Genomic DNA, 25,834 nt, shown 5'->3' with positions numbered 1-25,834 from the left:
CTTTGTCCTCCTGGTAGAGTCCTCTCCAATGGCTCCTTCCTAATCCTTCAGAAATGACATTTCCCAAAACATTAAACCTCCCAGAAATTAAGCAGTGTCCTAACAGTTAATCTGAAAACCCTGTGTTGCTACTGGACCTAGTTTTATTGAAGACTCCTGACATCCCATAAGACGTTCCGTGGGAGTCTAACACTTTTAAACAAAGAAAACAAACCCCACTTCTAATCTCATTTTTCCAGAGGTAGCAAGCATTTCAGCTACCCAAACAAAACAAATCAAATCAAATCAATCAAACATTAAACTATATGTCCGTTCACAACATGTGGCCTTATTTTTAAGAAACAGCCTATCAAATCAATGCAATGTCAGGACTTGAGCAGTATGTCCAGGCACACACTGAGTAATTTCATTAGCCAAATGTGTTTGGTATGCTAATCAGCAGTGAGATGATTAGCAGCACTGGCATTTAAATTGTCATAATTAGGCTTCAAGATTAATGCCACAAGATGAAGAGTGGCAATTCACATTTCTCACTGCTATTCTTTCAAGTCACTCTGTCTAGGTGCAGACTCAAAAATACCCAACATATCTCATTGTCACAGCGATCACTGTCACCAGAAGGAGTAGAAACTTCAGAGACCAGAAATTCATAAGAACACAACAAAATATGAAATAAATCTACCGGGAGACCTAAAACCAGAAAATTAATGGATTTTCTATGTCTGCAAATGTCTCTATTCTAGTTGTTACCCAGATATTTATGCCATGATGTTTGGAGACAGAAGCATATTGGGTACAGCTACAAGGCTATCAGACTTGCTGAGTCCTATATAGATCTTCAAAGTCACAGGGGAAGGAGAAACCATAGGAAGAGGAATGAATTCAGAATGGCATGGAGTGAGAATGGAAACCACTGTGCAAGTGACAAGTTGAAAAGCTGTTAAGGTGGCTTATTTGTGCAGGAAATATGTGTTGCCAAGCAGCGCCCTCCCATGTAGAAGATGCAAACTAGAGGGATCTAAAGATTTTAGACCTGTAAAATAAATAAAACCATATATATTTTGCCCCTCTCATAAAGCCATAAGAACCCATACCTAATATCTTTAAATATTACACTGATGAATGTTTAGAGCAACACGTGTCTCTTTCTGAACACAGAGCTGAAATGCAAAGATTTGCATAAAATAAATAAAGTTGTAGAAAAGGTTGTAAAATGGGGAAAAGTAACATGGCTATATATTTAACAAAATTAGGATCTGAAGAAACTAAGCTGCAGACTTCTTGGTTTCCTCACTGAAGGGAGTGATACAACCAATACTGTGTTCTAAACCAGAGTGTATTGGAGGTGAAGGGAATTAAAATAGGAGGTCAGATTGGGATAGGACATTTTTTTCCCAAATCCCAAAAACTCTCTCAAGGTGGGAAAACCATCTCCTGCCCAGTTCTAATGAGTAGTTCCTTAGTGACACAAATGATCCCATTGTTTTATTTTAAATAAACACGACCTTGGTGGATTATTTACATGAACAAGGAATAATCACATGAGTAAAAATATAAAATTGGACCTACATTAAAAAAGCTGGCAAGGGGAAGTGCATTGCAATGTGCTTTTCACCAGCATAAATAAAAAATGCCTGTTATATTTTTTCTCCTAAAACCAACTTCTGAACCAAGCCCAAACCTGGGAAATTTCAGCGAGATATATTTGTTGTTTTAAAAAAAAGAATAAGTAAGTAACCTTATCTATGGCATCACAATGGCAAATCAATCATGACAGATGACCCTAAAAAGGTCTTCTCACTTAAATGAAATAAAATCAGCAGAGCAGAATAGATAGAGTTTACTGTATTTGGTAAGTAATTGAATTCTAACTTTATTTACCTGTATTTCGATTAGTATTAGATTAGTATGATTACTAAAGCTCCAGTATTTCAAACACTTACGCATGTTCTTGACTTAAGCATGTGTGCAGTCTCAGTGAAGTTAGAGGACTGCTCACTTGTTTAAATCAAGGAAGAGTAAGTTTTTGCAGTATCTACGGACACTTGCACTCAATTTTTTTCTTCTTCAAGTGACGTCTCCAATACACTCTGGTTTAGAACACTACAAATAATGTTAGATTTTAAGGTTTTACGCAGATTTTTCCATTGACTGCAATGGGAAGTTATACCCAAAACAAAACAAAAAAAGAGCGGTTCAGTATGGCCCCATACATAAAGTATTCTTATGTACATTACTCAGATTAAACAAATCCCTTGCCATTATATGATACTAAGCATGGGCTTGATTCACAAAGAAAGTAAGGCAAGCTCAGAGTCACAAGACCTAATTGTGAGACTTACAAAATTTAAGTCTGGCACCTAGGCACCCTATACGCTGAATGGGGAGAGATAGGCACCTTAGACTGGGATTCACAAAAGCCAGCATGCTAGGGAGCTCCTTACCTAAAGTAGTCTATAGAAAATGCCAAGCTGACAGTCATGTGCTAAGCCTCACACCTCTCTCAGAGATAGGAAGATCCCTACACTTGGGATTCTCAACTGCAAATGGTGTTAGACACCTACTTTTAGTCCAGTGGTTAGTGTACCTGGGATGTGTGAGGCCACCACTTCAAATCAATCTTACATTTTAAGAAGGGATTTAAACTAGCATCTGTCACCCCTCAGAGGAGGTCCCTAGCCACTGGGCTATAGGATATTCTGATGGAGGGGTGGCTCCCTCAGTCTCTGCTGATGAAGCTGTTCCTCTGTGGATAAATATATTTTTTAAAAAATGGATCAGGAACCCTCACTCCTAGGTATCCCCCTACAGTGCTCTAAACACCAGGCTACAGTGTCATTCTCCTGCTTGCTCTCTCTCAGGTCTAGTGTTGAAGCTCTTCCACTATGGCTAAATTAATGAAATTATCATTGGGAAGAAGAGAGAGTCAGAGAGAATGTGAATATGCATATATGATATCTTTGTAGCCTGAGACCAGTCACCTGGGAGGTGGAAAACTCAAGATCCAAACCCAGTGCTCTGTTGTTGCTTTTTAAAATTAATTATCCACAGTGGAACAGCTTGAAATCACTTGAGAGGTTTGAGTTCAAATGCTTTCTCCTCTCTGGTGGAGGGAGGACTGGAACTGGGGGTCTCCCAAATCCCAGGTGAGTACCATAACCACCACTAGCCTAAAAGTTAGGAAGATGTCATCCTTCCCTTTCCACAGCACCTGCCATTTTATGTAAGCTCATCTATAGGGGCCTGATCCAATAGGCAAGCACTGAACACACTTACTGGATCAGGCCCCACAAGCAAGTTAGGCAGAGGAATACCTGTCTTCTTCAGTTCCTCATGTCTCTAGGGCTTAGGCATCCAAATATCTGCCATGTGGCTGCAGTGCATATGCTCAAGAGGCAGGAACATAGGCACCTAGGGAATTTTTACTGCAAAAATTTAGGGGCACTGCAATTCTAGGTGCCATTCAAGGTTTGGAAACAGCTAAGCAGGGGTCTTGAGAGTCCCAGTCTTATTTTGTCTTATTTTGGGATTAGGTGGCTAAAGTGGCAGTTAGGGGCCTAAATCCTTTTGTGACTCCAACCCCAAGTATTTTAATTGGATAGCCAAGATGCATCATGTAAATCATCATAAAACTATTTACAGGATATGTGTGCCTTATAAATTCAAACGTTCCCACAAATCCTTCTTTATTATCAGCTTACCAGTTAGCTTATTTAAGATCAATATTTACAGAAAGAATCTAGCACCCACTTGTGGAGTCCACACCAATTTGACAAAATGTAGTAGAGATAATGCTATTTTTTGTGAATTAAAGCTTATTTTTGCTTTATTTTAATGCAATTTTTTAAAAAGGCATCAACAATTTTCCAGCAGCTTCTTTTTCTCTTGTGGGGAAAGGGTGGAAGCAATGGATGCAAAGTACTAGCTCTGCTTTGCCCACCTGTCAGCATGTGGATTTCCATGTTCCTCAGAAGTCTATATCTCTGAGATCTGGGAGAACCAGTAATGCAGAAAGAGCTGACCTTTGCACCTCTGTGTGGGAGCATGGGAATCCCCTGACAGAGGTATCTTCTGTACGTAGATACATGATTATCTGACCTAGTAGTTTTATTTATGATTATCACAGTGGGGGAAATCCTGGCCCCACTGAGTTCAGAGGAATCAGGATTTCACCCTGCATGTTGATTGGAAAGTTTAGAAACTGAAAACCTAAAGGTTAGGCTCATATTCAGAAATGCAATAGGTTCTTTGGTTTGAAAAGTGTTGTATTTCAACATGATATTCTTCTTACGAAGGAAGTAATTATGTAAAATTTTAAATAATTTTGCTGATAAATAATTTATAAGTTCTACACTCAGGCTTCCTTAAGGTTTTCCTTGTTAAACAGACCTTTGGTATGGCAGAGTTCAACTTCTTCATATCAATACTGTCAAACAAAAACAATACCATTTTAGATCCAATTTAACAGGACCCATGAAGGCAGACTTTGTTTGACATGTATCCCATTACAGGATCAGTATTTAAGAAACAATTAAACCATAACTGGAGACATTTTACTATATACATAAAACAGAATTAATAAAACCATTCCTATAAAAGAAAATGTCCTGCATGCATTGCTCAACATGTTATCAGCAAAAAAATTAAAATTTTTAGATACATGAAAAGTTTAAATTGGGGCAGACAGGCTAAAATTAGCAACAAAAAGAGGGATTTTCAAAAGGCATGCAGTGACTGAGGAGCACAGTTCCCATTAAAAGCCAACAGAATTTATGCTCTAAAGGCACTTTGTTGCTTTTGAAAATCCCACCCAATAAGGCAAAATCCCCAAGTATTCCAATCAAACTGTAAATGAACTTTATGACACCGAAAATAACTCCTGGTTATGGGTAAAAGTGGAAAAAAATATATCAAATAAGAAAAACATTTGTCAAGACCTTTCAAATGTAATTTTGATAGAGTGTCCTGGTTCAGCTTCAATCACCCACTCACAATTCAAGGAGTCTTTATAGTACCCAGGCCAGCCTGGAGAAAGGATTACTCCACTGGGAGATGAAAAATGTCCACCACATGGAGCTAAAAACAAAATGATAGAAAGAATATAATAATGGAGATTTACAGGTTGTAGATTAACATTATCACCATTATTAAACAGAATGCACACTGGTTTCTAAATGTATTATTACAGCAAGATGTTTAAGGTTCCCTCCTCCCCAATATCTTAGGCCCCAAGCCTACAGTGAACTTTGTAAGGCACATGGGGCCACCCACACAAAGCTCAATACAGGATCAAAGCCTAAAAAAGCAAAGTCATATATGGGCTGTAAACATTGACAATGATTATTACATTTCAGTATAATAAATACAATCTATCATCCTATAGACCAGAATAGAAAATTAGAAAGCACTACTTTTAAATATATCTTATTAGCTAGACCTTATGAATATAACTATAGATTTTGAAAAGGATATAGAGAAGCTTGGATTGAGTCTTTAAAATATCTGATCTGGACATGGTAGAACCTTCTGAATATCAATTCCAGCTGACACTGACCTGCTGTGTAACTTGGGCAAGTCGCTGGATTTTTCTGTGGAACAAATTTCCCATGTGTAAAAGGGGGATACTTACCAACCTCATATGGATGTTATGAAGAGTAGCTAAGGATTTGTAAAGCATTTTGTAGATGTAAATATTATTATTCTCAGATACAACTGAATGCATGTAGTTTAAGAAAAGCTACATTAGAATCAACTGAGAGTTTATAATTAAGGCTTTACAGTGGCTTGATGATATTTCAACCATGGTAATAATCTAACTATTAATTATAAAGTTTAAATGATAATTCACTGTAGTTACCAAATGTCCAAGAGTAGCACATATAAAAACAGTAATATTAATTAACAATCGGGGTCAATCCAGCAAAAAGGAACCTCCAAGGCTGACAGAACATTGAATTATTTCATCATATTTGATTCTACAGATGTGAAAGCTACTTCCTACCCCCATTTTAAGTCTATGAAATGTTACAGCAGTGGCAATCACAGCGCTAATTCTGTTAGGCATGTTATAGCTGCTCTCTTCCTATGCCAGGAGCTAGGTACCTCCAACATCTTAGCACAGCAATGAGCTTTATTAGCTAGTCAGAGAAAAAAATATGAAGAGGCTATGCTCAAAATCTCCAGTGCTTTTCTGGCCCAGAGTTCCATTCTGGCAATCAACCAGAGAAAAGAAGGAGAAGAAAAGAAGATATGCAACTATGAATGGCCAATGCTCCTTGGAAAAATAAACATTACCCAGAATGTTCATTTTCTTCTCATAGTGAAGTCTTATGGTTCTGAAATGATTGTTATTGTGGTGTTTACCCATAACTAGATCAGGAAGAAACAAACTATCATACAAAAAAGGCAGCTTTTAAGATTTTTTTCCCCCACTAACACCGGAAGCAGATGTGCCAGAAATATCCCTATAACAGTGGTCCCCAAACTGTGGGGCACACCTCCCTAGGGGGCACAGAGGAAGGTTTGGGGGGCCATGTGGTGGGGCCTGGGCCAGCCCCCATGGGAGCAGGGATGGAGCGCTATCCAGCCCCACTCTGGCCCCAGCCCAACTACAGCCCCAGCCGCAGCTCCACTTTGCCCCCTGCTCGGGCCCAAGCCACAGCTTTAATCTGCTCCCTGATCTACCCCTAGCCCAGTTCTACCCTCATTCCCTCTCTGCCCCCAGGCCAGCTCTGCCTCTAGTCCCAGGTCCTCCCCCATCCCTAGTTCATCCCCCAGCTGTGCCTTCAGCCCAACCTCCTCTGTTGAGCCAACTGTGCAGTAACAGAGGGGAGTCATGAACAGATTCCATTACTGGTAAGCGTGGTCGTGACAGGAGAAGTTTGGGCACCACTATCCTAGAAAGTCTGCTCAGTTTCAGTGCATTCAAAGAGTCATCTAGTTTATGCATCTGATACAAATCCAAAACTTTTGGTTACTTATTTGTTCAACCCTTATCTGTATACCTTCTGAGAGGCACTCATCACTACATGTGCTGCAAAAATCAAGTTTATTCCCTGACACCAAAATTAAAAAACAATGACGTAAGAAATCTGTGGGAGAAAAAAGCCCCCAGAGCAAGAAACCAATGTAGGAAGATCTCTCCACATCACCAGCCCACTAGAATCGTAAAGGCCTTAAATGAAATCATCTTCCCCTATATACCTCTGGGGAAAAAATTACTGCAGCAGAGCTGCTTTATTTGTTTTGTGGGAGGTTAACATTCTCTCTATATAGAAATTAATTCAGTGAAATTTCTAAAATCCTAGACATGTAGTAATTCTATTATTAGTGATATTAACATTTTAGAAATAGAAACAAATAATTATGTCATCCCAGCACTTCAGAATGGGTACTGTAATGCTAGGACAGTTTATGAATTATGTGCATATACAATGTGGTGAACCAAGCATGTATTATGCACCTGTTTTACCCTTTTTGAAAAAAATGTTAGTGAAGCAAAAAATGCCTTGCTCTGCAGAAAACATGGTCAAAGAAGCAACTGAGCTCTAGGTATTTCTCTCCTTAAAGTAACAGGCTGAGATTTTTATTTTTCTTAATTATAATGCTGCATTTTCACGGAAGTTATTTTAGTTCCTTACTCCAGGGATGAAATTTCTCTTACAGTGTTTGACTGAAAAGCTTGGTAGCCTTGAGTGAACCCAGCCACTGATTAGCTAGCACTTGTTGCAGGGTTGGGCCATTTTTTTTTTCATTATTTTAAATTAAAATGGATTAACCAGAGGCCAAAGTACTGTACAAGTGGCTGGGACCACGAGAGTCGAGGCACATGTACCCACTTCTTTGTTGTGTGTTGTGTTGCTGAGCAGTGATTTTATGACCTTTGAAGGGAGTTAAATCTAAGCCCTCCTTGCTCAGAACATGAGACTTTGAAAGGTAAAGGCCTACTGCAGAGAAAATGGGGGTGAGGTGGGGAATAATAATGTAGGAGCAGATTGTCACTGGCTGCACAGATATGTAAGGCCACCCAGTCCAAGTGCAGCCACATTAGAGCAACTTGGATTGCAGTTGTGGGTCCCCTTTGGAGTGTATCCTTTGGGCTACTGTTGTTCCCCCACCCCATGTGATGCCCACCATACCATGGATTGGCAATATGAGGATTAGATTCACAAGAGGAATTATGTGTTGCAGCACCTAATTTTTAGGCACCCTAATGCCTAGTGGAATTCATAATCCTGAGTTAGATGTCCAATCTCCCTATACAATGTATTGGGTGAATTAGGTATTGAAAAAAAAAAAAAAAGATTCACAGGAGCCAGAACATTAAGCAGAGAGCCACGTAAACTACTTGCAGTAGTTGATCATGGGTAGTGATCAATGGCTCCATGTCTAGTTGGCAGCTGGTATCAAGTGGAGTGCCCCAAGGGTTGGTCCTTGGGCCGGTTTTGTTCAATATCTTCATTAATGATCTGGAGGATGGTGTGGATTGCACCCTCAGCAAGTTTGCAGATGACACTAAACTGGGAGGAGAGGTAGATATGCTGGAGGGTAGGGATAGGATACAGAGGGCCCTAGACAAATTAGAGGGTTGGGCCAAAAGAAATCTGATGAGGTTCAACAAGGACAAGTGCAGAGTCCTGCACTTAGGAAGGAAGAATCCCATGTACTGCTACGGACTAGGGACTGAGTGGCTAGGTAGCAGTTCTGCAGAAAAGGACCTAGGGGTTACAGTGGACGAGAAGCTGGATATGAGTCAACAGTGTGCCATTGTAGCCAAGAAGGCCAATGGCATTTTGGGATGTAAAAGTAGGGGCACTGCCAGCAGATCAAGAGACATGATCGTTCCCCCTCTATTCGACATTGGTGAGGCCTCATTTGGAGTACTGTGTCCAGTTTTGTGCCCCACACTAAAAGAAGGATGTGGAAAAATTGGAAAACGTCCAGCGGAGGGCAACAAAAATGATTAGGGGACTGGAACACATGACTTATGAGGAGAGGCTGAGGGAACTGGGATTGTTTAGTCTGCGGAAGAGAAGAATGAGGGGGGATTTGATAGCTGCTTTCAATTACCTGAAAGGGGGTTCCAAAGAGGATGGATCTAGACTGTTCTCAGTGGTACCAGATGACAGAAAGAGGAGTAATGGTCTCAAGTTGCAGTGGGGGAGGTTTAGTTTGGATATTAGGAAAAACTTTTTCACTAGCAGGGTGGTGAAACACTGGAACGCGTTACCTAGGGAGGAGGTGGAATCTCCTTCCTTAGAAGTTTTTAAGGTCAGGCTTGACAAAGCCCTGGCTGGGATGATTTAGTTGGGGATTGGTCCTGCTTTGAGCAGGGGGTTGGACTAGATGACCTCCTGAGGTCCCTTCCAACCCTGATATTCTATGATTCTATGAATATCAAGGAGAGACATGTAGTTTAAGCCGCACTCCTCAAGGGAAGTTTGGTACCTAACTCCAGGTTAATGCTAGATGCCTTTCTCTGCTCAGGATTAGCAGCCATGAGCCCATTCCTGGAGTTAGATGACTAAGCCAGGCCAGCCCTTTCTCACAAAACAAGACAGAAGAAGAGGTAACAATGATGGAACCACCCTTGTATCCAGCCTCCCAGTGAGTAGAGCACTCACCGAGAACATTGGAGATCTTGATTCAAATTCCTCCTCCGCCTGATTCAGAGCAGGGACTTGAACCTGGGTTGCCAACATCCCAGCTAAGGGTTCTAAACATCAGCCTAATTAGGTATAAGGGAGGCACAACCAGTACCACCTTACCTTCATGTGTGTTTTGTGAGGGGCTCAGTTCGGTAGGTGTGCTATCAGGGGACCTCTAAGCACACATATTGGGGCAGGCCTTGCAGGCAAACAGCTGAGGGAAATCCCCCCACCAGCATCAACAGGTGGGGAACCTGATGTGGCTGGCAGTGAAAGGGAGACAGTCCTGTAGCAAGGGAGGGAGACACTAGCCAAGGAACAATAGGTAGTTCATCCCCCTGGGAGTCTCTGGCATCCATTGGCCAGCAAGGGGACAGGTATGCGACTGGCCAGCATTCCCCAGCACCCAGGAGTTACACCAGCACAGGGACCATATGCAGCCTCTTTCCTGTCTGTTCCAGCAGACAAAGGGTTACTCACCAGCTTCCAGCAGCTGCAACAATAATCTTCAAGATGCAGAAGGAGGCTAGTAAGGATTATGGTGCCTCTCTCCCCAGGGACAGAGGGTCTGCACTGGTGTGTGTGGGGTGTCTGCACCATTGCAGGAGTTGTACCTCTTTGCTCCACCACATGCAGGCTCTGCCTGCTATTTGAGAAGGAGTCCCCATAGGAACCAATTCTGTGCTTGAGGGGGAGGGGGTAGCCCTGGTCAAAGCTGGAACCATGGCCTCCTCTCCCTCATCCCTGAACTTGTTGGCAGGGGGAAGCCTAGAGGCCACAGGATGACCCTCCTGGAGCTGGGTTTGTTGTCATGCCCCCCTCCACTCTCCCTGCTATGGCTACTGGGGACGGTCCTGGCTCTGCGTTCCTGGGTTGCTCTGCCCTGCCAGAACCAGCTCGAAGGAAACTGCTCTCACGCATCCTTTGTCCCACAAACTCTTGAACTGGTTGGCAGCTTTTTGCATTTATGCAAGTATGTTGTGTATGAGAAGCTCTGAGAGGTATATTTCCTTCCTCAACTATGAGGATTTCATAGTGAGGCCTTATGCTACATATGATGGGGTAACACAGTTAAGGTATGACAGAGAATTTAGATAGAGGGTGGCAGAGGAGCCTGGAATAAAATAAACCAGGAACTTTGGCTGGAGGTCTGATTCCTTATCATGCTGCCCAGCTGGCATTCACAGACAGTGGGCTGTGAGTTACAAAACCTCATTTTCAAAATATGCATATGAAAGTCAGTGTGTACTTTGAACTGATGATAGGAAAGGTTTTTTTGTACCAAAAGGTACAAGTACTGCTGTAGGATGTGTGGGGAGTCAGCATAATACACTCTCCTGTTATGGGGGTGAAGGGCAGTTCCACCAGGGCTGGAGAAAAGAGAATCTGCAAGGTCCCAGTGCTTCAAAGGATGCTACATGGGGAGGCAGTAACCACAGAAAAGGCTTGTTCTCCAATTAAGATACAGGGTTATGGAATTTGTTAATGGACTACTCCATAGGGGAAAAAAGCCATAGTTTATTTATGGAATAGATTTTTGGCCTCTTTTCAAATCCCATATGAGGGTGTGAGGTTCGGCTCTTGGGCTGAGAACTTGAAGTCCTCTAAAGGCTACAAGCATAGAAAAAGGGCAAATGGGAAATGGCAGCAGAGAAAGTAGCAAGTCCCTTCCCATACATTCCAATGCCAGAATTGTACATGACCCCTGGGTGTGGTACCAAAGAAGGTAAAGGGGGAATATAAGCTTATCCATCACCTGTCCGACCCCCATGCTCATCGGTAAAATGATTATATTGACCCCAGCTGTGTTCGGTAAGATACTCATCATTTGATGCTTCAGTAGTCATGGATAGGGCGTATGGCCCTGGGGCAATGTTGGCAAAATGTGACATCAATTGTATTCCACTTGCTTCCAGTGCATCCCAGGGACTTTAACTTGCTTGGATTTCAGTTTAAAGACCGCTACCATTTTGATAAGCCCATGCCATGGGGTACTCAGTGTCATGTACCACTTTGGAAAGATGCATCTCCATGTTGGACTGCGCGATGGAGCATTGTGTGATGTAAGTCAGTCTCATGACAATCTTGATGTCTTCTCATGTGCAGGAAGATTAGGAACAAGCAACGGTGAATACATGCTTCAGGAATTTCAGAACCTAGCCAAGTGCCTTAGGCTCCTCTTCACCATAGAAAAAACAGAAGGCCCCACCTAAAGTTTAACACACCTGGACATCGAACTGGACATAAATTCAGGGTTTCTAGGTTGCCTACAGAGAAGATGGAATTGGCCAGGCCACTGACAGGAGATCTCAAAATGGCAAAGAAAATTACTCTGAGGGAACTACAGGTGGTGATGGAGCATCTAAATTTGGCATGCTGGGTGGTGGCTCCTGTTCAGGCATTTTGTGCTCATCTGGCATCTGCCCCCTCTAGAATGAACCCCACACTATTTTAGCAGAATGACAAGGAAAATGTAGGAAGTCTTTGAAGTGTGGGAAAGATTCCCAGAAGGGTTAAAGGGTCTCAATATGTGTTCAGGCTATTTTCTCAAGATTGAGTTGCAGGTACAATCCAATGCCTCAGAAGGTATAGGTTTGGGGATTTACTTTCAAGGTGAGTGGTGTGCACAGAAGTAGCCAGAAGCTGGGTGGCTCACGGTATTACAGGGGACATCACCTTCCTCTAGGTTTTTTTCCCCTATACAGGTGGCAGTCACTAGTTGGGGAGAAAACATTCAATACAAGTAAGGCTGTTTCGGGTGTTACAACCCAATCTGTTGTCCATATTGTAAATAGACAGTCGGCTAAGACTGCTCAAGTAACGAGGCCGGTCAGGGCCTTCATTGAAAGCTGCCTGTGGTTTAACATCCTTGTTCATGAAGTGAATGTCCAGGGAGTAGATAGTCATGTTGCCGATGCTTTCTCAATTTCAAGGTGGCAGATTCTGGGAACTCATCCTGCTGGCCAGCAGAGATCCATGGGCAATGCGCCAACAACTCTGGGATCTTAGCTCATGACAGCTATGGGACTAGTCAAGGACTCAGTTCCCCTGCAGACTAAATTCCTACAAGGCCAGCCAGTCAGAGTTTGTAGAATTTAGGGCACAGGCTGGACTTCATTGTGGGTGACCAATATATACACACCAGGTGGTGCAATATGTGGTGCCTCTGACTCTCTGTGGGTGGGCCCATTTTTAGCCAACTAGTGGGCCAGTCCTCCTGGAGTAAGTTAGGCGTATCCCAGACCTGTGCAGGCATTTCACAGTACAGAAACTTTTAAAAGGGTGGTCCAGGAGGAGTGTGTGTCAGTGGGATCGCAGGTTACCCATAACACTGGAAGCCCTATTAGTGCTGTCAAAGGCTCAGCTGAGGCTGTAGCTATGGGAGGGGGGCCAAGTTATTTAAGGCGGCATTTGTTGTTGCCTTCTTTAGTGCTTTGAGAGTGACTGAACTGGTGTCTATGGCAGCTGTGGACAGGTCCCAGCATGCATTAAACCTAAGAGATGTGCAACTATCTACAGGAGTGGTGTCTCTGCACTTAAGGTACTCAAAGAAACCAGAAGTGAAGAGGGGCTTATGAGGCAGTGAAACAATGTGCAGACAAGTGCTTGTGCCCTTTAGAGGCAATAAGAGCCTCACTAAAATTCCAGAGCCTGCAGCCAGGCCTGCTGCTCACACACGGTGATGGTAGCTTCCTGTCAAGGTACCAATTCAGCATGGTACTGAGAAAACCTTGACTCATATAAATTTGGTACTCATTCCTTCAGTATCAGCACAGCGATGTCAGTGGCTGCAGAGGGGTTTTTGCCTGCAGCAGGTGAACACTATATGGCCCTGAAAATCAAGGTATTATAGGATTTGCATCTGTACCAATGAAAAGATATCAGGGAATGGCAAAATGTAACTAACCCAATGTGCTTGTTTGTTTCGGAAGCTACCCAGGGCATATGCAATGTTTGGATTTGTGGGCACTGTATAGTGCATTGAGCCCACAAGAGAGCAGCCAGAATGGCAGCCATATCTCAGCTGAGCTTTGAGCTGAAGCTGTTTGCATCCAGGAGAGGCATGGAGTGGGATCAGCTCATGCCACTTCTGCACTCACTGACAGGCAAGGACTTGGAGCAGACCCAGGCCATATGGACAAGGCTAGAAAGAAAGTAAATAAGGACGTCACCAAGATATTCCTGGATAAGGGTTCAGTGACAATGCATAGGGACATCCGTTACAATCGGCTGGAGGTTGTCAGGGATGATGGCGTACACCTGTCAGATGGATGTGCCTGACATAAGGCTACAGCATGTGCAGGCCTGGATTGGGCGGGTGTTCTGATACCAGGTGGCGTGTTTTGGGTGGGAAGCAACCATATAAGTTGCTGGTGCCCCCTGTCGCCAGTTTCCTGTGAGGGTAAGAGACTGAACGTGAACGGTTCCCAAACGTAACAGACCCTGGATTTTGGTGTTGGGCCTTGGGGTCATGTGATAGGATGAGACCTTGTGGCCCTTGCGGGCCAAGGTCCCCACCCTATTGCACCCTCTCTTTGCCCCTTGTGGGGGGTGGTGGGGAGGGGAGGGACAGTGCTACAGCTCAGAGCTGAATCCTGGGGAGAGCCTATCTTGTGTTATAAATTATATGGTAAGGAGCCCTGTAACCCTGACACTAGATTTGAGTTATATAGTAAGGAGCCCTGTAACTCCTGCACTGGAACCAAGTAAGTGCTTATTATAGGAATGTATGAGTGATGGGCAGGTAGCACCCCTCCCCTGTGTTAAAGTGTAATAAAGGTTGCAGAATGCCACTTAATTCCATGCATATCTGTTCTCACTTTGCCACTGGGTCCAAGTCAATGCCTAATTTGTGAATCCCACAGGGGTTCAGCTGAGTTAGATGCTGAGCTGCTCAACACTGTTAGGTGGCTGTGTGCACACCCATCAGCAAAAATTGAGGCGCCTAGAGATTTTGCCAGTGGAAACTTATGTGCTTAGAGATTTTAGTTACCTACAGGAGTAGGTGGCCGCTGAGGGGTGGTTTTGTGAATGCCAGTGGTGCCTAAATGCTGCACTGTAGGCACTTGATGTGGCAGTTAGATGCCTAAGTTCTCTTTGTGTCTCTACAGCATGAATTAAAGAGCCAAACTCTGAAGCTGGTGGCTGCCCCAGACTCACATTTAGAGCTGGTCAAGATATATTTTTGTTTGTTTACAGAAAATGTCAACGTGTGGTTGGAAAAAAAATAAAACCGATTTTTTTCCCTAACAAAAAGTTAAATGTTTTGATGAAAAACTTCACAAAAACCCAATCTTCTGTTGTAAAACAGCTTTGATGGAAAATTTTCTACCAATCGTATTCACATCTTCTGTAGGTGAGGCACAGAGGGGCACACAACACCTGCTGACCAGTGGCTTGCACAAGCAAGTAGACAAGCTTACACAAGCTTCCAGAACACATCAACCAGAAGAACTCACCGAGTGCCAGGGGGGAAGAAAGCTGTACCTTTTTTCCAGAACTACGGTAAATTATTTCATCCCAGAGTGAACGACCTGTAACTCTCTGGATCAGAATCCCTTTCCTGTGCATCCCCTTTTGCGTAGTATACCTGTATTGCAGTGCAAACTCAGGGCTGAGGACAAATGCTCAGTATAGCTCTTAGGAAGCTCTTCAGTAATAAAACCCAAATTTATATTATTTAATAAAAAATGTCAAAATAAACCTGTCCTAGTCCTTCTAGCTGTATTGCATAAATGAAAGCTGAACTAATTATGTAAGGGGGTTTTTGCCAGAAGAGCTGTGGAGGTGATCAAGCAACAATTAACCTCACACTTATATGTCAATACCCTGGGGAAATCTGTGTATAATCCTGGATAGTTTGATTGCTAAGGGTTGGAATCTTGCACTTTTACTAAAGTTAAAATACAGCATAAACAGCCAGACTCGGGGGGAGGGGGAAATTTACAAAGTCCTTAGGTAAATACAATTTGTTTAAGTAAACATTTAGTTAACTGAATTTTTTGTTTGTTCCAGTGAACATGTTCACATTATTCTTGGGGCCAACAGAACTATAAACAAGTGATAGATTTACTGTTATTTAGCAAACTTCTTGATAAGTTGCTAATTAAGGGTTTGATCTAGCCAAAATTTGCTTCCATGAGCTTCAAAAGCTTCCTAAGATCTGCATCCTCAGGGGCTCATCATATTTTCTGAAGGAGAATCCCTTTACTTAAACCTTATACCTCATTACTTACCCTCTGTAGGCCACTTTCCTAAACTGATTCTTCAAATGACCTTGTGAGATTTCACCATGCACGTTCAGGCAATGTGGAGTGGGTTCCTACCGAGCTATTGTCAACACAGAACAAATATCATCTGCTCTGGCTTGACTGGCCTTTTCTTGAGGTCTACAATGGCCATATATTATGCTATCCACTATCCATTATGCCCCAGTAGGGAGTTTAAATGGAGAGAAGAATAATCCAACACTGAAATGTGAACTTTGTAAAATGAAGGGTGAGCTTTCCACCACCAAAATCAGTATTCACAACTTTTCTTGTTTGACCCAGAACACGTGTATAAATAAATGTCCTTCTGGGCCAATCATATATACACACATGTTTGATCTCTTATTTAGTTTTTTTTTTTGCTGAATAAAGTTTTCAGTGAGCAAAATGTAGCAAAAAATGTTGTTGAATGCTCTATAGCAGGGGTCTCCAACCTACGGCCTGGGGATCGGACTGGCCCGGGGCGTCCATTTGTCCGGCCCTCCAACCAATAGGGGAGAAGCGAACAGCGGAGTAGGCACGCCGAGCAGGCAGGGGGAGGGGCCGCTGGCAGCAGCTCATGTGGGGTGGCAGCACAGCTGAGCTGTGCAGAGGGGTGAGTGCCTCTGGGAGCCAGTGTCCCCCCAAAAGGGGAGCCAACTTATGGGGGAGTCATTGCTGCAGCCGAGCAGGTAGAGGGAGAAGCAAACAGGCAGGCTGCAGCTGAGTAGGCATGCCGAGCAGGCAGGGGGAGGGGCTGCCAGCAGCAGCTCGCGCGGGTGCTGGGGGGAGTAGTTTAGCTGAGCTGTGCGGAGGGGTGAGTGCCCCCGGGAGCCAGTGTCCCCCCAAAAGGGGAGCCAACTTAGGGGAGAGTTGCTGCTGCAGCCAAGCAGGCACGGACCCCTGCCTTAAAGTAAAAATGCAAGCCAGATGCTTAATTACATCTCCAATAAATGGAGTAAAGAAGATGGAAATTAACAATTTCATAATGGTTAAATTTTAACTACAGCACTAACAGAACCAAACAGTCCCGACCAACAATGGGAACCTGGAGCTTCCCTTACCAAAGTACAGCCAAACTTTCAATCCTTTGTCATTTTCTTTAGCAGAGTGGGCACGCCTAGCAGGCACAGGGAGAAGGGAGCAGGCACGGGGCAGAGCAGACCCAAAAAGGGGAGCCAACCTACAGCCCCTGCATCGACTAACTTTTATACCTGATTTAGAATTTAATGCAACACTAACACAGTAGAATAGTGTTTTTTTTAAACAATTTTGCATATATTTTGGATATATTTAATTTATTTCACAGTCACTTCGGCCGGTAAAGCTCCTTCAAAAATCTAATATGGTCCTCCTCTCATAAAGTTTGGAGACCCCTGCTGTACAGCTTGCATGATCTGCTGAAAAATGCAGCAACTAAACCTGCCTCTTATTTTTCTACTCATAAGCTAAAACTTATGACTTGTTAGTAGGATGTTTCCGTAGGCACTTCCAAAACAAAAGACAGGAAGTGGTTTGAGGTAACTTGGGAGGAATATGGACATAGCTAAAATGATACAGTATTTATGCTAGATTTTAATTAAGGGTTCGATTTAATTTGTACTGAAGTCAATGGAAAGACATTCACTGATTACATTGTGAGTTGGCTGCGACCCTAAGCTACTAAGGAAAACTTATAGTAAATTAATGCTGCAGTGAGCAATAATTAGTTACACCATATACACCAAGAAAACAAATGACCTATGAACTAATTAAGCTGTTTCACCTACAGTCTGGAAAAGAAATACATAGATTATTACTCTTATTCTTATTTTTAATTACCGGAAAGCTCTCATATAATATGGTGATTGAGGTCATATTAGTACCTAATTAGATAAGACAGACAGAAGTAAACTCATTAGCAGAAAACAAGCTGCACCATACTGTGCCAAAATATTACTGTTTCAGTGAATATTTATGCAGGCAGCGCCATCCACAAAAGTGGAGAATGCGGCATTTCGTTTTATACTGCCAAGGGATTGGAAAGTCTTGTTGCACATTTTTATAGGTCTTGGCTGTCTACTAAGATTCTGCCACATGTGTAGCAATGCAGTGTTTTCCTTCTTCCCTCATCCGTGCCCATAGTTTTTGATATCTGTGCAGTGATTATTTCTAGTCATGCTCCTTATAAGTTACATATTTTTCATGATTAGATGACATGATACATATTAACTTACACAGCTCTGTTTTGTAAAAGTTTTTCAAAGATTCTAGCACTTTCTTGATCTCTTCACCATAAAGGAGGTATATTGTTCTTTATAACTCAAGAATTGGAGGCCATAAAGCATGATGCTTATGTTTATATTCTAATGTTCCTAAAGAAATTGGAAAGTTCCCATGCTAAAATTATGAACTACAGTCAAAAAGACATTTTATGTTTTGAAGAATATAGGACCCTATCTTTTTTGTATGTCAATGACAAAGGTTCTAGCTGCAGCAGGATACAAACCCTAAACACTATAATGTAATTAAATGAGTCTAACAAAGGTAAAATAGTTTCTTGATGAGCAAAAGCATTTTGTAAATTCTGTACTAAGTTCAAAATTACACAGTTTTGAGACCTGTTCCTAAATAATTTTTAGTCTTTAATTTTCAATTATTTTATTACTGCATTGCAGTTTTACTCCTAGTGATAAAGAGTTGACTCCTTATGTTTAGACCCTAAACCTTATGCTGCCTTCCTCTTTCTACTTTCTCAGCCAAAACAGTGTGTCATTTAAATGCCTAAGGACATCAACAACCAAAGGGTTAACACTATCTTGAATTTTTACTACATGTTAGTGCATATTACCATGCATGCATATTCATAACACATATGGAGCCTATAAACTGAAAAATAAATCAACAAAAATAGGAACACCAGATGGTATTATCTTGAGTCAGTGTATTGCCACAGTAAGAATTCAACTTTGTCACACTTGTGCAAATCAGCATTTTCTCATTTAACAAAAAAAAAAAAAGTTTCTTGTAAATTTTAACTTCAATCTAAGGATTAGCTCTAAACCACACAGGGAATACCTATTGTTATCCATTGTATTTTTAGTACAATATGGTATAGTGTTGTATAGTTTTTAGTATAGTATTAGTATAGTATCTAGTTCCATACATTCAAAGTAATTTATTTTCATGTTTGGAAGCTGAGAATAATAAAGGCATTTAAAAAATGTTATTCTCTCTCTCTCTCTCTCTCTCTCTCTCTCCCCTCCCCCCCCACCCCCTTGCATATGGCTCTTTCTCATGCCTGCAGTGCAAGATTCCATTTTTTTTTTATTTAAAATCGACCACTGTGTTCTGAACTCCAAGACCCAGGAGTCCTTCATAGTCACATCTACAGAGAGGTACTAGGATTATCATCAAATGCCTAACTTTTAAAAATAAAATATTCTAGTAAACTCGCCAATGGGGTCATTTCTCCATCCTCCTTTATACTAGGTTTTAGGGCTTGTTGCTTCTTTAAACCCCCTTTTGTGGCTGACTGACATCTATTCCTGTCATCAGCCAGGTAAAATTAAAATATTGGAAATATATTATAACTAGAAGCAGCCATCAGCCAAACATCTCTTAGTCATAGGAGAGTCCACATGAAATATCAAACAGGAGTCTCTGAACATGCTCTGAGTTCCCACAATGTCATTCCAAGTTATTTCCATATATGGAAATTGTGGTGTATTGAAAACTGTGTTAAAACTGTAAGCTGTCACTTTAAATTTCAGGTTTTGTTTTTTGTCCTGCTGCTGCTTGCAGCCTACGGGAAAGTATGTGTTCTGAGTCAAGAAGCAGACAGTCTGCAGAGAGACAGCCTAGAGTAAAGTGAGTTGATCTGTCCCACCATTTTAGGGAACAGCCTGTTTTGTCTCTCTCTTTTGGGGTTCCTCTCTGTTATTGTTCGGAATATAAAGTAGTATTATGCTGCAATCTTTCAGCAAGAGAAATTTATGTTTTTTATCTAACTTCTCTATATGTGTGTGCCATGAATGTAACAGTACTCAAGAAACCGTAAGCCAGGAACTCTATATATGGGCACGAGGAAAGCCTAATGCTCACAGATGCTCACAATTGGTACTTATTTGGGGACCAGATCTGACTGCTGATTCTATGCAGACTCCATAGTTCATAACATCAGATTCTTTTTCAAGATACTATTTCTCTTTGGTAGGGAGAAGCAGGGAACCCTTCCTGTACCACTTAAGTCCTGCATCTGGGCTATACAGGAGGATCATAAATGGAGCTGCCACCCAGGTGTGCCAGCACACCATCCAAAACATAGAAAGGGTCTCCACATGAGCTCCATGCAGACTGGCTGAAGGGGCTGTGATGCAGCATGGGGTATATGTTTACACATATCTAGTGGTCCCAACCCTCTTCACAATGGGCATGGCTGAGCTGTAGTTGTGATTCTAGATCGGAGTCTCAAACATGTGGCCCGCAGGGTTATTTTCTGTGGCCCACCAGCCCCCCGTGGCACCTCCGCACCCCCCAGCATTTACCTACAGCAGCTCTGGCCCTGCGCGCACCTGGGGCAGGGCAGGGCAGGTTCCCTTCCTGCCTGCCTGCCCTGCCCCCACACCACTCCGGGAAGTGGCAGGGACCTGGGAGGAGGGGGGAGGCACAGGGGTCTGTGGGTTGCCCTGGACGCTCCTCCAGGTACCTCCTCCGAAGCTCCCATTGGCCGGAAACGGGGAAGCGCAGCCAATGGGAGCTTCGGGGGAGGTACCTGGAGGAGTGTTCACAGCAACACACAGACCCCTGTGCCCCCCCTCCCGCAGGTCCCATCCGCTTCCCGGAGCCTGCCCTGCCCCCGGTGCACACCGGTCCGGACCCACCCCCACTCCTGCAGCCGAACCCCCTGCCCTGAGTCCCCTGTTGCACCCCACACCCCTCCTGCACCCCGACCCCCCTGCCTTAAGCCCCCTGCTGCACCCTTCCTGCACCCCAACTCCCTGCCCTGAGCCCCCTGCCACACCCCACACCCCTCCTGCACCCCGACCCCCTGCCCTGAGCCCCCTTCGCACCCCATACACCTCCTGCACCCCAACCCCTTGCCCTGAGCCGCCTGCGGCACCCTGACCCCCTGCCCCACCGTGCACCCCAACCCCCTGCCCTGAGCCCCCTGCCGCACCCTGCAGCCCTCCTGCACCCCCTGGGGGCAGGGAGGAGGTGGAATTGGGGTGGGGATTTCAGGGAAGGGGTTGGAATGGGGGCAGGGAAGGGGTGGGAAGAGGCAGGGCAGGGGCGTGGCCTCACGGAAGGGGTGGAGTGGGGGCAGGGCCGGGGCAGCGGTGACGTGGTGGTCAGTGGTGCGGCCGTTGGGCCAATGTACTAGTCTTCATGTGGCCCTTGTGGTCATTTGAGTTTGAGACCCCTGTTCTAGATTATACAGATTGAAATAGCAGACAGGTAGCTAAAGGGAAAGGGAGCCTGAAAGCAGCCCAATTCCCTGGATCTGATTTAGAAGTGGAATTGACTTCCTAGCTATGCTACCCTTCACCTGGATAGAGTGTGACTTATTTGGGATTTAGGCAAGTGGAGTGGATTTCATCCTGTATGAAACAAAGATATTCATTTGGAGAGTTAATTGCGCAGAACTGATTAATAATGAACACTGATTTAAAAAAAAAAAAAAAAACCTCTGGACAATTATATACCACCAGACCAGCAGGACTACTGGGTACAAAATTCTGCTTTATAAAGGTCCTCTTTTTGTATTTTTTTTAAATCTATATCTTCACTTTTTAAAAATATGTCTAATTCTGCAACTAGTGAATAAATCCTAATCCTACCATTCAGAATGCAACTATATGTTCCAATTAGTGGCTAAGATTATCCTTTCATCAGTCTTCCTTGTGCATGGTTGGACATTTTGAGGTGTTCCCAGATTAATTTAGCTTCTCAATATGACTGTGAATATTCAACTTTTAATTTTCATTAGCAATTTCATCCAGCTCCATGAACTACAAAGTACATTAGTGTGGCATTATTGCTTTGTGTGTGATTAACATAATCCAAGAATTACAATGGTTCCTGACAATGTTAAAGTTAATAAACTTTTCAAGGTTAGTTGGTATTACAAAAAGTTATACAGTATGTAAAACCGACTGGACAGATTCATAGAAATAAAGAAAAAAGTACATTATGCACATATTGTTTTCCATCAGCTTTGGTAGCCTTTTTTACCATTGCTGCTGAGAAGACCACTTTATACAGACTATATGGTATTCTGCATTCAAGCATATTCTTCAGAAACAAAGATATCAGCGTTTGGGGGGGGGGGGAAGAGAGAAATGGAGAAGACAGAGAAGAGAGAAACAGAAGGAAAAGGAAGAAGCAGGGAGGGCAAGCGAATAAAAACCCAAGAAGACACGGGGAAGGAGAGAAGAGAAATTATCTGTATGTTGAAAAGAAAGAGGATATAAAAGTAGAATAGAGCCTTAGGTTTGTTAATGTCTTCCATTTACTACTGCCTGCTCTCTTGTTGTTTATACTGCTAAACTGACTATTCAGTGCCCCAGGAAGTGCTCTCAGGTCCTGATTGAGTAATTCATTCCTAGACAGCAAAGCCCTAAACATATGCTTAACTTTAACTAATACAACTAATCCATTTGTATAGAGGTGATATTCCTGACTATTTTGTCATGGAAAGTGTAAACTGAATGCAAAATGATAGCAAAACAAATCAATTTAAGGCACTGGAAAAACAGTTCTCCCCCACACAAAATCAGATTGCTAGTCTTATTTAGACTGCACCTCTTGAAACAATAAAGCTATAAAACAAGGGAAAATTGTTTGAAAGTGTATAGACAACACTTACAACACTTACAATGTAGGGTCTCACATTAGTGTATGTAATCCCATTAAAATTTGTTAGAAGGCTTTCTATATAATGAAGATATAGGTTAAGATTTTTAAAAATAAGTGCCTAAAGATAACATCCCAAGTCAAAGTTTAGACACCTAAATAAACGCCCTAATTTTCAAATTACTGAGAACCGGAGTCAGTGAAACACATTAAGTCATTTCCTGAATCAGATATGTTTTTTTCAACAAGACTGTAGTTCAACCTGTGAAAGGTAGCTAGGCCACTATGCTATTTCTGTGGTTACTGTTAGCAGAGACAGACTGGTACAAGGAAATATGTATAGCATGGTATTGTAAAGATGACAAAACTTGGGTTCATCATCTTCATCAGGAGGGAATTCTGTTGCTGAGGCTAACATTCTGGAATAGAGATATTGCTGTGAGTAGCAGTTTATAACTTGCTTTAAATATCAAAACCCCTACCTCAAGGCAGATCTCGAATCTGATAGGGAGTAAGCATACAGCACACAAAGCACTGAATGACATGAACTTGTTGGTTTAGCTGATCTAGGCAGTAGACGGCTGCATGTTGAAGCAGCCTTGAAACCCAAGAAAAGTACCTGGACAACTACTGCCTGTTGTTAAGTCCACCTCCAAAAGAAAAGACACAATTTTAGGCCCAAATGAAGATAGCAAGGGAAGTCTGAATAGTGTTGCTGTTTGGTTGCCCAAGAACAGTGACAAAACCATTTGGACCCAGATACTGCAACACCTAGAATGTTGGAGAGCGGAAACCTTCATCAAAGGGTGAAGTCACATCCTCTGCTGGTTGATCTTGAGCCAGCTGTTTTTCCATCTAGCCATTTATTTCTCCTAGACATTGGCTAACTTGGTAATGACACTGTCTGTGCTAGGTTTCAGAGATGCGGAACAGGAATTTGTCAGGGTATTCTTAGCATCAAAGCTCAGAACTTCTCACAGTTTCCCACAACAGACAAATATATTATTTAAATTAAAAAAGGGACCGGACAGAGTCCTGCATAGAGAAAAGAACTTTGGGGAAACTGAGCAATACCTCTGAGATCTGTCTGAGAGAAATGAACAAAATACCCTGAAGGTCACTCCATCCACCCTGGCAAGGTTGATAGTTGAGTCAGTTGATAGTTGTATCAATGACCATCAATAGATCCAACATTATTTTCATGACTTCTATTTATGTCCATTTGCTCTGCTCATCTAAAGGGAAACTGTCTACCTACACATTCTCTGGACTGTATCTAGTCTGAAGACTGACTGTGAAAGCTCAAAGATGCAGGAGACAGTTCTTGAAATTTCTTCAACTACTCCTCAGGGCATGTACTGTGTGATAATTGGCAAGAAACTTTGTTCTGCCTTCCTCAGAATCTTGTTATAGGAGCATAGGAAGAAGAGAAGCTCAGCGATGACTCCTACAATTGTTACCTCTCTGCCTTTCAACCACCGTCAAGACCTTCTGCCTCTGGAGCTTTATATATTGATTTTTTCAGGTAGGGGTTGTTGTAGAATGAGTTTCAGGATAATCAACTTCTATATTTTATTGCTTCTTTACTATACATATTTCAACATCAAATGAACAAGGTACCACATGTAATAATAATTTATATTTCTGTAGTGTTGTTGTTTTTTAATCTGGGCATCTCAAATCACTTTACAAACATTTTCTAATTAAGTGCCAATAATCCTGTGAGACAGGTAAGGGATTTAAGTCATTTTACCCATATATGAAATGCAGATCTCTCTGAAGTGGAATCTAGCAGATATTTAATAGCTCACAACAAGATTCTTCACAAGTTTAGGACAGAAAGTAAAGAAGTACAGTATCCAACTGAAATGTTAAGGCAAATGGAAGTAGGCATAATGTAGAGATCTGACTAAAAATGTAGTGACCCATGCATGTTATTAAAATTTCTATCAATTCAAAATAATAAGAGTGCAAATTCTCCACAGGTGTAAACGCGTGCAGCTCCATTGACCTCAGTGGAATTCTAAGCATTTACACTAACAAAGAATTTACTAAAATATAAATGGTTTCAAGTAGTCAGAACCTTGGTTTGATGTCTTTTCCCCAAAAAGAAACAATTATCACATTTCAATCATTTCCGGAACCTCTTTTAAAGGGAAATTAAGGATCTACATAAACATCCTAACTCAAAGTCAAAATATCAAACAAATTAAATGTTACCAACAAATACCTATTATCACTATCAAAGACTGCTTTCAGCAAGTTTTGTTTTTGTTTTTACCAATAGTATTAAGAATAACTAACTCATTCTTTAAAGAAAATTAAATAACTGTATTTCAAAAATAAGAAACTTGTCAGGTGGAAAAAAATTAAAGACAATTTGCATAAGCTATTATCAACCATATTTGCAATTTATTAGCATATTTGTTCTGCCTTTTTTTTTTAACAAGAAAATTTAAGGCATTCTCTCAGGAATTCTTCAAATACATTTTAGAGAAAATTGACTTAGAGAAACTAATTGTAATTATTTTTGCACTAATTAGAAAATATTCAGAATGAATGAAATTCACTCCTTTGCAGAGATTCAGTGAGACTTAAGTGATGCATAGTCTTTGTGCTGGTCTTTGGAAGTGTGAATTTCACCCTATGGCAACTGTAAAGAAATAACGATAAATTAACCTAAATAGAAAAGCAATAGCATAAAAATTCACGTACCTCCACACCTAGGGATAGGTCCACTCCACATTACTTTCCCATCCATTAGTATACAACTAATTGTTTCAGTTCCTTGTGTTTTAATAAATCCCTCTTCACAAATGACTGAGATTGAACTCCCTAATTGAAAGTTGTCACCAAAACGCCGTGCATTGATTGGAACTCCAGGATCAGGACACTCATTATGTCCAAATGCTTTAAAACAGAAGCAAAAGAGGAAGGGGAAAAAAAGAATGTGATAAAGCCTTACAAATACGTTGACATTTTTAGGGCTCTATAGAAAGGAAAAAAAATTTCAGACTAATTGTGCAGTTTCCAGCTGAAATGACAGCAGCTTTTTTAGAAAAATTGGGACAGTACTTTCTATGCATCCAACTTAGGCTTGGTTAC

At 42.1% G+C, this 25,834-nt stretch overlaps 1 protein-coding gene across 2 annotated transcripts in view; it reads right to left on the bottom strand.

Annotated features, from left to right (window-relative positions):
- CSMD3 (CUB and Sushi multiple domains 3) overlaps nt 1-25,834 on the bottom strand; it is a 1,240,207-nt gene that overhangs the window by 474,561 nt on the left and 739,812 nt on the right. For both annotated transcript variants that reach the window (XM_084620231.1, XM_084620232.1), the window contains 2 exons: nt 25,445-25,639; nt 4,938-5,076 (listed from right to left, as the gene is read on the bottom strand). In XM_084620231.1, the coding sequence (XP_084476357.1) occupies nt 4,938-5,076; nt 25,445-25,639 (334 nt within the window). The remainder of the gene's footprint in view (nt 1-4,937; nt 5,077-25,444; nt 25,640-25,834) is intronic.

Source organism: Lepidochelys olivacea (assembly GCF_965140295.1).
Source record: "Lepidochelys olivacea isolate rLepOli2 genome assembly, chromosome: 2".
Classification (NCBI taxonomy): Eukaryota; Metazoa; Chordata; order Testudines; family Cheloniidae; genus Lepidochelys; species Lepidochelys olivacea.
Note: the sequence above shows the minus strand (reverse complement) of the source record. Positions and strands in the feature narration are given on the sequence as shown.